At 41.9% G+C, this 13,571-nt stretch overlaps 1 protein-coding gene and 2 non-coding genes across 3 annotated transcripts; all 3 read left to right on the top strand.

Moving 5' to 3' along the window:
• The first annotated feature begins 2,905 nt into the window (after window positions 1–2,905).
• Trnac-gca (transfer RNA cysteine (anticodon GCA)) lies at window positions 2,906–2,977 on the top strand. Its single transcript has one exon. It is a non-coding gene; the product is annotated as a tRNA-Cys (tRNA).
• Window positions 2,978–4,464: 1,487 nt separating this feature from the next.
• Window positions 4,465–4,536, top strand: Trnac-gca (transfer RNA cysteine (anticodon GCA)). The gene has a single exon. It is a non-coding gene; the product is annotated as a tRNA-Cys (tRNA).
• A 1,190-nt stretch (window positions 4,537–5,726) lies between these two features.
• On the top strand, window positions 5,727–10,828 carry LOC137286595 (uncharacterized). Its single transcript, XM_067818542.1, has 2 exons — window positions 5,727–5,852; window positions 7,421–10,828. The coding sequence occupies exon 2, from the start codon at window positions 7,423–7,425 to the stop codon at window positions 8,617–8,619; it is 1,197 nt and encodes a 398-aa protein (XP_067674643.1). The 5' UTR covers window positions 5,727–5,852; window positions 7,421–7,422; the 3' UTR covers window positions 8,620–10,828.
• The last annotated feature ends 2,743 nt before the right edge of the window (window positions 10,829–13,571 follow it).

Genomic DNA, 13,571 nt, shown 5'->3' on the forward strand with positions numbered 1-13,571 from the left:
TATGGATAGTATTGTGTAGGCAAAGACGTTGTATATTCATAAAAAATTGTCTGATTCTTCTTAACCATTGAAGGCTAGAGTAAGTGATTGTTTCCTTGACACAAGAACTATGACACAGAACGAGCATAATTAGACTAACACTTATGGTCTCTGAGCATACATGTACGTAATTTTGACTGTAATCAATAAACCCATCTAAACTGAAAAGGAGCCCCAGTGTCTGCGCCTGGGGAATTCTAGATTTGCTTCATTTAGATCTTTAGCATTGCAAGGGCTAAACTGTAAAGAAAATAATAGAGACTATGGAGATCAGTTCTAACCCGGAGCTTCACGGGTCAAGTCAGAACAAGCCAAGTTGAGGATGACTGTATATGCATCGCAATACCATGGAGATATAATACTCTGGATAATCTGATTATTGTTTAACACTGAGTTGGACGAAGCTGGTCTGTAAATAATCAAATCTGGATAGACGTTTCGGTGACTGATATCATGAACATCTATATACGAAAGTATGTTACATGCTCTCCTCAGTCGAGTCATCGAGTCTGACTACCCAAAGAGTTGCCTGTTTCAGTCAGCAAATCTGAAGCAAAACACAAATACAGAGATACGTTTACAAACTGTAGCAATTGTTCAGGCTTACTTCATATTTCACGAAGGTAAACCTAATATTCAACATTCACTCCAGTTACATTTCGCAAGAAAAGGCCCGTGCCTTGGAGTGAGTGAGTATGGTTTTACGCCGTGTTAGCAGTATTCCAGCAAGATCATTGTATGGGACACCAGGAATGGGCTTCACGCATAATACCCATGTTGTGAATGGAACCAGGGTCTTCGGCGTGACGGGCGAACGTTTTTACCTCTAGGCTACTATACCGCCCGCTTTGGCCAAGAACTGATTACTGAATCCATTCAATGACTGCGAGTGAAGATGTGGGTCAGGGTCCTGTTCCATTATCTGATAATAGATCTAGTCTGTATCACACAGTCCCTGAACCGCATTAGTTTCCCCACTACCTAACCCTACCTGTAATGTAGTCTGTATCGCGGTCCCCGAACCGCATTAGTTTCCCTACTGCCTAACCCTACCTGCAATGTAGTCTGTATCACACAGTCCCCGAACCGCATTAGTTTCCCTTCTGCCTAACCCTACCTGTAATGTGTTCTGTATCACGGTCCCCGAACCGCATTAGTTTCCCTTCTGCCTAACCCTACCTGCAATGTAGTCTGTACCGCAGTCCCTGAACCGTATTTGTTTCCCTACTGCCTAACCCTAACTGCAATGTAGTTTGTGTAACAGTCCCTGAACCGCATTAGTTTCCCTACTGCTTAACCCTACCTACAATTAATGTAGTTTGTGTTTCAGTAAATGAACCGCATTATTTTCCCTTCTGTTTGACCAGTCAATGTTCAATTCAAACTGAAGCAAGTCTAAATTTCCCCGGGTTCTGAGTCTGTGGTCTCACCGCGTCTCCTAAATTAAATGGGTTATTTGTTGCTATCAAAATCATATATATTCAGAGATTATGCGTTAGTCTTACACTACATCTGAGCCAGTGTTCAGGATTTCTGATGCGGATTTATCACTGTCTTGGAATTGTTACATGGCTCAGTACAGCTTCTCAAAGTTTTCGCGTGCCAGTTTCACTTGTATTGATTGTTACCAAGAGCAAGGGCTCTTTGTCGTGTTAGTTAGTGTAAGAATTTATCCAAACAGTATGTAAAGATTGTTAATCCTCTCTAAGGAGATGTACTATGAGGAGCGAGTCGCCTTCTTCGGAAACAGTTTTTAAAAAAGAAGTACATGAAGACAGGTCAAGTTGACCTGTTTTTGTTATAGCGTTTTTTTTGGAGGGAGAGGGGATTTTGAAATCACATCAGGGCATAAACTTCCACAGTGGTTGGGAAACTTGTATTGAGATAAGAATCCTGTTTCTATTTCACATCGGAGTGAAAATTCACAGCGTGAGCCAGGACACGGATGAATATTCCGTCAGCCTGAGAAGACCGATCGTCCGCGTGTACAAACTTTGATTTGATTTGATCTGTCCTGGTAACCCGATGTCGAGACTAAAGCTTAGTTCCTGAATATATACAATTTCTGTAGTCACAAATAAACCCATCTGAATTGAAAAGGAGCCCCGGTGAGCTGGTTGATCGGGAAATCTAGATTTGTTTTATTTAGGGTTTTAGCATTTCAGGGTGGGAAAGGGTGTAGGGAAAATAATGTGGTTCAGGGAAAGTGAGACAGGCTGCCCGACGGCGTTGATCTTTGATCACTATCAGTGGATCCTCTGGTCCAAACTTGAGTATCTACCTATGACGTTGTCAAATAGCAAGAATATTAATGCTGGAATATTATCGAGTATGTCTTTACATTACAAACAAATTGTTTATTATGTTTACGTGCTTTCATTACTCATAGTTAAGAATGTAGCTACTGCTCAGTTTCAGGGCAGTCGTCCCAATTCCCCAGAATTAACAAAAATATGAGAAACAGACAATTTCGTTGTAACACCAGGTGATATTAAAAAACAATCGTTTCAATCACTTTGGAAATCTCGTCAGAGGAACATCTGACATCGTCGGCTTGCAATCGGGTCAACATAGTAGGGGAGGCAACTCCATGTTCTGTATTTGTGGGAAGTGAGGAAGAGTAAGCTCCCTTCAAAATAGCTTCCGTAATCGCCACGTCACAAACAATGATGAAATATGCGATCTAATCAAGTGATAGTCATATGCTTAATGGTTTATTTTTAGTTTTGATTAGAAACATTTTGTTGTATATTGTTAGACGCTACAATGGATAACCGTGGCGGATTTTTTCATCCAACTTGTCCAACTACCTGTTACCACTCGGCGCCGTTTATTTTCATCTACGTGTTTAGATGTATGTAGGTAAGGGGGTATAGCTCAGTGGTAGAGCATTCGACTGCAGATCGAGAGGTCCCCGGTTCGATCCCGGGTGCCCCCTCAGTTTTTTTTTTAATTTACATATCAGTGTTCCTTTTGGTATGAAATGTGCATGCAGGCATGCAAGGTATTAGCTCATTTATTATGTCATTCACTGCAGGGTCTCATATGCCGACCATCTCAATTTTGCTGAAAAATGTATGAAAAGAGTATTGCTAGGATTTTGCCAAAATACATGTATATCACCTAAGGAATCTTAACCAATTCTACAACTTCAACCAAAATGAAAAGATGGATTCGTAGGGTGTGTCAATGTTAAACTGGTGCCCATGTATTGTGTCCATATGTACTAGCACTTCTGATAAAAACTGATCCGAACTGGTTCAGATGTACCTACATCCAGGTGCAGATACATGTGCATCCACGCTTGTGAAGACATACCTATGTCCACGTGCTGACACACCAATATCCACGCCTGTGCAGACATACCTATATCCACATGCACATACATCTATATCCACACCTGTGAAGACATACCTATATCCCCGTGCAGATACATCTATATCCACGCCTGTGCAGACATACCTATAGCCACATGCAGATACATCTATATCCACGCCTGTGCAGACATACCTATAGCCACATGCAGATACATCTATATCCACATCTGTGCAGACATACCTATATCCACATGCAGATACATCTATATCCACATCTGTGCAGACATACCTATATCCACATGCAGATACATCTATATCCACACCTGTGAAGACATACCTATATCCCCGTGCAGATACATCTATATCCACGCCTGTGCAGACATACCTATATCCGCGTGCACATACATCTATATCCACATCTGTGCAGACATACCTATAGCCACATGCAGATACATCTATATCCTCACCTGTGCAGACATACCTATATCCACATGCAGATACATCTATATCCACTACTGTGCCGACATACCTATATCCCCGTGCAGATACATCTATATCCACGCCTGTGCAGACACCTATATCCCCGTGCAGATACATCTATATCCACACCTGTGCAGACATACCTAGACCATCGTTTACATGCCTGTATACCGGTGAAGATGTAACTGTAGCCACATTTATATACCAGCAAATGTGCAGATAAATAAAACAATCGTTTCAATGAGCTTTCTTAAAGTACATCCTTCTGGAGGGGCCCTCCAACATCGTGTAGAAAAACCATCAGCTTGCAAACGGGTCAACATGGCAGGGGAGGCAACTTCAGATTCCGTGCACCTGGGAAGTAAGAAAGAGTAAGCTCCCTTCGAAACGGACACTCAAACCTCACAACAAATGATGAAATATTAGATGAAATCAAGTAATCATTATTCGCTTCACTGTGTATTTTGGGTTTGGGTGAAAAGTACATTATTGTAAATCGTGGACATTGGAGGAATGAAATAAAGGAGAACTTTCACGAATTTATTCATCCAGCTTTTCCATCACCTTTTACCACTCGGCACCGTGCATTTGTATATATGTTTTTAGAAGCAAGTAAATAAGTAAGGATGGGGGTATAGCTCAGTGGTAGAGCAATCGATTGCAATTCGAGAGGTCCCCGGTTCGACCCCGGGTGCCCCCTCAGTTTTTATGACATGCCACTGTTATTTTCGCTGTGAAATGTACACGTGGGCTTTGAAGGTGGAAGTTCAATTTTGTGTCAAGCGGCGTTTTACTTAAAGGATCATTAAGGTAACCATCGTCATTTTGCTGGAAATTGTATGAAAGAAGTATTGCTAGATTTTGTCAAAAATAAATACATATCGCCTAAGGAGTCTTTGCCAATCCAACAGCTTCATCTTTGCCAAAGTGAAGGGTTTAGTTGGCTGTATGGATGTTAAATAGCAGTATAGTTTCATGTTGGCGAGCACTGGTTCAGATACACCTATACATACCTACACCTGTGTCGATTTACCTATAACCATATTTACATACCAACACATGTACAGACGTAACTATGACCATGTTTACATACCTACACCTGTGTCGATTTACCTATAAGCATGTTTACATACCTACACCTGTACAGATGTACCTATAACCATGTTTATATACCTACACCCGTGTCGGTTTACCTATAACCATGTTTACATACCTACACCTGTACAGATGTACCCATAACCATGTTTACATACCCGCACCTGTACAGATTTACCTATAACCATGGTTACATGTGTACACCTGTACAGATGTACTTATAACCATGTTTACATACCTGCACCTGTGCAGAAAATGGACAAATCACGTGACAATTTACTTTCTACGCCTCGAAGGCAGCTTGGGTTATCCGGGGTAACAATAATCAGATTGTAGCACTTTAAGCATGCCCCTCCGTGGTGTGAAATTCAGTGCTTTAGAAATGTCCTTATTAGGCCTATATATCTTTGACCATGTATACATACTCACGCCTAGATGTATCTATATCAACGTTTACATATTTTACCCACGCCAAGTATTTCTAAATCTGTCTTGATAGTACCATAACTGTTCCAACAGACTGTGCGTTTGGTTTTAAAAGAGCATATTCAATACTTTTACCAATTTTTCGATAATTAATAAGTGTCTTTCATCGACACATGCAAGCCCAACCCAAGCCGAAACAAATCCCACCAATAATGTGTGATGTCTTCGCCCACGTTCGGCAATCTTCGAAATTCCCGGCACGACTAGGTCGCTAGCATGTTACATAACTCAAAGCTCCTTCACGAGTCATGCAACACGGAGCGAATGAAGACGCAAGCTTCTCGTGCATACACGTGCAGTTTCGCGACCACCCAAACAATACATCCCTCTCACTTGTCAGCATTGTTTTGATTTGTGATAAACTCAAATACGCTGAAGTTTCGACAGTCGACAGCCTCAGTAATTTTTGTTTGAACATTCTCGTCACACTCTGAGGCAAGTAAGCTTTAGATTCACCCGTTCACCTGTTGGTTGTGGCTTTGTTGAAACTATAACGTTTGAGGGAATATTCGACACTTTCGATAGTTTGAAATTGTAATGTTGTGATTTGTGTGATTGTCATGTTAGAATTTGGTAACAAGAAAGTACAGATACATTATTCATAACAACTTCTTAATTATATTATGACATTCCGTTTTGCTTAATATTCTTAAATGGTTGCCAAACAAAATTGTCGATTTGTGATGCTTGACACCGACGTAAGAATCTGCCTTGGCACATGTCAGTGTATAAGGAAGCTGTGACACGTCAAGCATCTTACTTTTCTTGATGTGCTATGATGTGATTTTGTCTTTGAAATATCCAGTCATTACGAGTACCCTGTGTGACATTATACTGATCACTGGATTGTCTGGCGTAGACTCGGTTCACACACCGACGCTATGTAGCTGGAATATTGCTGAGTGCAGAGTTAAACGCACACAAACAAACATCGGCATTGTGCTTGTCTGGTTGTCGTTGTTCGTTCAATACAAACCGGTAATTGTGCGATTATACTTGCCATAACCCTGTGTTAGTGTGTTCGAATCTCTGATTCGCCGTTTGTAAGGATTGTCATCATGTCTATTTGTGTTATTGGTGGTTTACATTCCCTTGTCTTCTGTTAACGGGAAGATGGGAGGGAGGGGGAGTTGGACAGTTGGAGAGTTGGAACCTTGCGCGTCCTAGGCACAGCAACAACGTAAAATGATCGTGTGAGGGAATGAGACAGTCGATCTGATTTTGCTTCTCTGTGTGCGAGCGTCATACCCACGATCGTGAATTTCAAGTGACAAGAATCAACATGATAAACAAGTTCAGTGTTTCCCATTCACGTTTAAATGATGGTACTGAAATACCATTGAACCCAGTTACCATAGAACATCAATGACACAAAATATGATAAGGTGTGAGAAAAGCATCTGATTCAATGTTTCGTTACCAACCTTTTTGGCAATGTTTCTCTTTAACTCAAAGACAGATTTCCAGCCGTAACTCTGATTCACATTTTGTTTCTCGTTTTCCATGTTTTTTGTATACTACACCTGACCTTGAACACACATTTTCCTTAGGTTCCATCACCAACATTGGCCCAGGTATGTGTTTCACATATGCATGTGACCTGTGAAGATTCAGCGTAGAATAACTCTTCGGCAACCCATGCTTGCCATAAAATGCGACTATGCTTGTCGTAAGAGACGACTAACGGGATCGGGTGGTCAGGCTCGCTGACTTGGTTGACACATGTCCTCGGTTCCCATTTGCGCAGATCGATGCTCATGTTGTTGATCACTGGATTGTCTACAGACCACCACCATATATAGATTATTGCTGAGTGCAGCGTAAAAGTAACTCCCATATGCCTGCATTTATTACTAGCCCGAAGTTTGTTTTCTACAAATATTAGGCAGGAACTTTCAGACTGTCACAACAGATTGTGTCTGGGCTGCCCATGCTCTCCTATATTATAGCATTATTGGGGATGTTAGACTTAACTAAATTCGTACGTCTTATTCTCATTTCAGCCATGTTTTGTCGGTTGGTGATATCCACGCTCATTGTTGCGTTGCTAGGCACCATCATCACCAGCAACAGAACTGACCAATCCTACCGAGACGATGATCAAAGCTATCAGGACAACGACAACGAAGTCCGACTTATGTCCAAAAGGGCACAAGAGTCCTGCCTGGTCCAACCATGTGTCCAGTCAGTCACGGATAACGCCAAGACCCTCCCAATTGTCGTATCGTCAGTGGTCATTTCACTGCTGATCCTTGCAGGAGTCGGCTGCCTGCTGTGGAAGACATGCCTGCGGAACCTGAGACGTGGTCCAACCGAGAATAGGTCTTCCGTCCATTTCAGGAAAAATGAGCAGATGAAGACGCCCGTCAAATTGGCATCCATGACAAGCATGAACCTCGATCTGGAGCATCTTCCCGACAACGACCTTTACTCCTCTGAAAGTGACGACAACGACTGCTTCCCTGAAGGAGTAGACCTTTCAATGGTGGACTCTTACAACATGGATCCCGTAGCCTCCTGTTCCCCCTACCACCTTGCATGGACTACTCCTAAGGGAATCAAGACACTGACGGAGGGATCGTCCTTCCGAGATCAAGAGGCGTGTTCATGTACTGTTGTAAATGAATGTAATAACCGATCTCTTAACCGATCTCTTAACCGATCTCATAACAGATCTCATAACAGCTCTCATAACAGATCTCACAACAGATCTCCAAACGGATCTCTCGAAACAGAACCAACTCAGGTCAAAAAGAGGCAGAAGTCTGGAGATGGGGACATGTCCATCGCCTCATCTACTCCATACCGGACTCCAAAGATTGGCTATGCCTATGGTAGGCCACATCCTACACCTATAGAACGCCTTACCTCCATCAAGCCTGGTGCCGGTACGGGTACCAAACTGCCTTTCTCGCCAAGCAGACCCGATTTTCCAGTGACTCCCGTGACTCTGTTCCTGGAAAAGAGGAGGTTCTCGGCACAAACACCGGCAAGGCGTCTCCTGGAGATTCAGCCTCGGAGTTACCAAGGTTCTGATGATGCCAGCAGAATGGATGATTCGCTTTTGTGGGACAGCTACCCTTTCAGACCTCAAGAGGAGTCGCTCGTCTGGGATGATGACATTTTCGAATCTGAAGCAAAGTCTTTGTCGAAAGTGGATGAAAACTGCAATGATCCTAATTTTATTTCTTTAGAGATATGACAATGAGAAAAAGGACTGAGGTTTGAATGGTTAAACCTTTTTTTCTACACGCTTGAAACACGACCTTTCGGACAATACCTATTGTAATCTCCACACGTACAAACAGACATAATTTCATAACCGAGGTTGCTTCATCTGAAGTGTTTGAACCGGATAATCCGGACCAGAGATCTGTTAATGTCCAAACGAGTGAAGTACAACTCATCACCATGCGTCTTGTCATGACGATTACATGTTAATATAAAATAACATGTCAGATCGAGATCTCTCATGAAAAACTTCCCGTGTTCATAGGACATTGTGCGATAAATGGATATGTGTCTTTTATATTTGTCGATGTTTTGCGGATTGTAATGGCTTTGTCTTTGCTTTTCAGGAATGCGTTACCTTCCTTGAATTCCAGGGTTTTTTTTCTGGAATATTTCGATCTGAAACTGTTTTCATACGAAGTCTGAGAATGTTTTTATTTTAAGTCTAATCCAACGACATTAATGACAAAATGTAAAACAAATGTCATTTCGATTGTTTCGTACTAGTGCTTGTCAGTACATCGTGATGTAGTGCTTTGTGTATCCCGTGGTGTAATATATAACCCTCATTAATGAGGTTAGGAAATACAAGCTTGTGTTAGTGAGGGGCGGTGGGGTTGTCTACTCTGATGTAACATGCCTGTTACAGTTGCAGTCAGTATCATCATTATATCAGTGGTTTCTGGACCGTGGCGTGCCTAGTGGTTAAAGCGTCCGCACGTCATGCCGAAGACCTGGGTTCGATTCCCCACATGGGTGCAGTATACATAGCCCTTTTCTGGTGTCCATCGATGTGATATTGCTGGAATATTGCTAAAAGCAGTGAGAAAATCATGCTCACTCATCGTCTTAGATTATTTATAGGGGGTGGGTGGGGTGGATTAGGCTTGGGCTGATGAAGAGCAGGGTTAGCGTTCGATGTTGACGTGGGAAAGATCACGTGTGAAGTTCTGGGAGCCCTGCTGTATTAATTTAGATGAATGAATAGGGGAAGACACTCGTGTTCTCGAAGTGGATAATTATCGAGTGGTTCAAACGGCTCCACGTTATAGTGAACTTCTGCCATCTTCACATTTCAACAGGTAGATGTAATGATCAGCGCGGTGCTCTCACATGGAATTAAGAAACATATCGTGTAAAATGTTTTATTATTACAAGTGTATTTTACTTGTGTTATACGGGTATATTGCTCACTTTTACATGCAAATAATACCAAATGTTTTACCTTTTGATACACAAGTATAAGATGTACTCAAAAAATTCAAACACTTTGTCTTTTTTCAAGGTTCAAAACGCATTTATGTTTTGCTCTCAACACAAGGTGTCTCAATGTTTTAATTACACCTGCCTGAGAATTATTTCCACACGGCAACAGAATATTTGGTACTTTTCATCTCGTATCAGAATTGTTTAAAGGGGCAAAGTTTAGTTTCGTTCCTGAATACAAGAACGGCATTAATCTAAAGTTAATGAGGTCGATGCTGGTGACTAGTTCGTTGTGAGCGATCGATAGATTCATTAATCTTTAGAACCATACCGTCATTATCAGCTTATTGCCATTTTTCGGACATCACAATACGCGGTCATTTTGTCATTCATCGGTTTCAATAAACTTATGTTAAAAAGCACAGCAATTTCCTTTTAATGCAGGGCGATGGAGTAGCCCTGAGGGTGAAGTGTTCGCTCGTCACGCATACCTGGGCTCGTTTCCTGAAATGGGTACAATGTGTGAAGCCCATTTCTTGTGTCTCCCATCGTGGTATTGCTTGAATATTGCTAAAAGCGACATAAAACCATACTCACTCATTTTTTTTATTAATGACCATTCTTGACCTGGAGGAAACGATCGCATATTCTTTAACTGGTTTTGAGTAGTGTACATCAGCTAATGTTTCTAACTTGTATGGTTGTGTAAGCATAACTGAAAGAAGTCATATGTATGACGGAAGTTACATGTTAATCAAAGTAGATTTGTAACGCATTCTATTTTCGTTGAAATGAGATGCTAGTCGAACCTACAGTTAAGCTCATTTCAGTGACAACGTACATGCGGATTTTAAATCTCAATTTAATACACTGTATGTAAAAATTAAGTGTTATGCATCTATTCACCCCTGATCACATTCCCGAAATGACAGTTTTGCCTTTTACTGTAAATAAAAGTATTTTCTTATTTCAAAGTTATTTTCATTTGTTGCCTTGACGAGTGGCGTGGTAACTTTAGGAGACGCAGTTCGCCGAGCAGAGATGCATTCTCTGCGCTTCGATTGTATGTTTCAAAAGACGATTAGCCCTTGATTACCCCCATTTACCCGTAAAGAATCGGGGTAAGAACTGGTCTTCAGTAACCCATGCTTGTCGTAAGAGGCGACTAGCTTGATTGGGAGGTCAGGGTCGTTGACGTGGTTGACACATGCCATCGTATCCCAGTTGAGTAGATCCATGTTCGTGCTGTTGATCACTGGATTGTATGGTTCAGACTCGATCATTTACAGTACTCCTCCATACAGCTGAAATGTCACTGAGTGCGACGTAAAATAGAACACTCTCACATGCCTTCATACAGGTGTTCGAAGTGTGACCATTTGCTTAAAATTCCAAAGGAAGTCATCGGGGTGTTTGTCTTGGATGTTGGCCTAAAACAAAACGTTTTCTGTAAAGAGATATTGAACATGAGTCCCACCATGGGCGAGAAAAGTGTTCCACAACAAAGAAATGAAAGTTCAATTTACATGTTTGCGAACGTGCTGCACGTCATCTTCGTTATTGATTATCCATGCTTCCAATAAAGAGTCCATAATATTCCAATATCCAACCGCTCATTTGATCACATATAAGATGTTACACTGTACTCTACAATGCCTTTATCTGATATTGTATTAATATTATCGGAGTACGTCATGGCGAGCCATATACATGCAGAACATTGAATGTGTGAGTTTAGTTTTACGCTGCACTCCGTAATATTCCAGCTCTAGGGCGGCGGTCTGTAAATAATCGAGTCTGGACCAGACAATCCCATGATGAGCATCGATCCACGCAACTGATTTACGATGACATGGGGTAACTAAGTCAGCGAGCCTGACCTCCAGATCTGTGTGGAAAAGCATGGGTTACTGAATTCTAATTCAGACCTGCACCTGCACCTGCACCTGCACCTGCACCTGCACCTGCACCTGCAGAACAAGCCAGTCAGCCCAGGATGGTTATCAATATGTTAAATGCAGTCCGTGATACATGGGACATGGACGTAAACAAATACAGACTTGCACGCTATGTAAATGCAATGTCATTTAAACTGCAAGTATTGGTTGGTAAGACATCTTTAATCATTCTGGATGGATATATATCATGAGAAATTGATATTTTAAAGTGGATTTACAATTTTTCAGTGATGACATGTCCAGCAGGATCTAGGTACCTAGGAGAAAGCACTGGAGGTGCTCCTTCAGTTTCAGGAGTCTGGCATCAAGCTCTCTTTAAACACGCTTGCGTGACTTTGGGAGTCGATCTTAGCACGTTTAGCCTTGTCTGTGGCTTCACTTTTCTTGATGCTGGAGGTAGATGTTTGCGTGGACTTTGGCGATAAGGTTTTTCAGCTTCAGGTGCCACCCCTCGAGGTTTTTATAAGTCCGAGATCCAATGTTTCCATTCTGCGTCCAGGCCCCGTTTCACAAGGCTCTCGTAAGCCTAAGGTCTCGTAACCTTTCTGGTAGCATTCGTTCCTCCTATACTGTAACACAGGAAGTAGGAATGTTACGAGAAAAGTTACGAGACCTTAGGCTTACGAGAGTTGTGAAAGGGGACCCAGATCCGTGCCTCATAGTCCACCCATGTACTCGTGACGTAGTCGTTGAAGTTCCTGACATTCTCTGACAGTCCACTTCGCAGCCATCCAAGTGTCCTGCACCATGTCCCGTGGAAGTAGCGGAAGGGCAGCTGCTCTCCTGACATGGGCCTTCACCTCACGAAGTCTCCAGTTGTAGAACAGCAGCCTTTGCATGCAGAATGTACACACTTCCAATGTCTGATGTTGAGGTGATATCGGTCGCCAGCAATGAAAACGTGCTGTCCTCCTGCTTGAGAAGTGATGGATTCAACGCTCTAGACATTACATTTTGCCTTTGTGTGATGGATGCATTTGGTTCCCCTTCTAACTTATTAGGTGTTCAATTAACGCAGAAGCTGAGATCTTCTCAACAATTTAGTCCTTACCATGTTTTAGACATAATCTGGCAAAGACAGACAAAGCATAGCATGTAAAAACATAGGTTCTTTAAGTAGCGTTTAGAACTCTCCTTGTCTTTCATGTAACAGCGTAGTTGACACAAGCCTACCCAATTTGATTAAATATGATTAAGTTAATCCTGCTTTGGTGATTACAATATAAACATTTTGACTGCTTCAGAAACGCGAAATAGAACAATATCATTGTACATGTGTTGTAAACATTTACTCCAATTACATCCATACTCCAAACGACGCACCCCTTCTTCATTGATAATTGGGCTGTTCCATCATTCTACATGGCAAAAACATCAATTCCCACGCTGCCTACAATACTTTTGTTGGCAGTTTGGGATGTAGGCAGTTTGGAACTGTAAGCAGTATGGGACCTAACCAAACGCACTCGCACGCATGCGCATACCCTTTCCTCCTCACTTGCCACATTTTAAGATGTCCAGCAGTTAGCACTGACCCACGTGAAGACCCGTGTTAGAGCTGATCTTCAGCAACCCACGACTGTCGAATTGCGCAAATTGATGTTGTAAATCACTGGCTTGTCTGGTCCAGACTAGATTATTTACAGACCACCGTTAGCTAGTTTTAACATTGGTTGCGGCGTTAAACAACAAACAAATAATAACGCTGAAATACTCTTTAAAAATCCATTCCCTTATTCATCGATGGGCGTACACTCTA

The sequence above is a fragment of the Haliotis asinina genome, chromosome 6 (assembly GCF_037392515.1).
Source record: "Haliotis asinina isolate JCU_RB_2024 chromosome 6, JCU_Hal_asi_v2, whole genome shotgun sequence".
NCBI lineage: Eukaryota > Metazoa > Mollusca > Gastropoda > Lepetellida > Haliotidae > Haliotis > Haliotis asinina.

Coding starts and splice junctions, on each gene's coding strand:
- LOC137286595 (XM_067818542.1), top strand. CDS start 7,423: ATGTTTTGTCGGTTGGTGATATCCACGCTCATTGTTGCGTTGCTAGGC.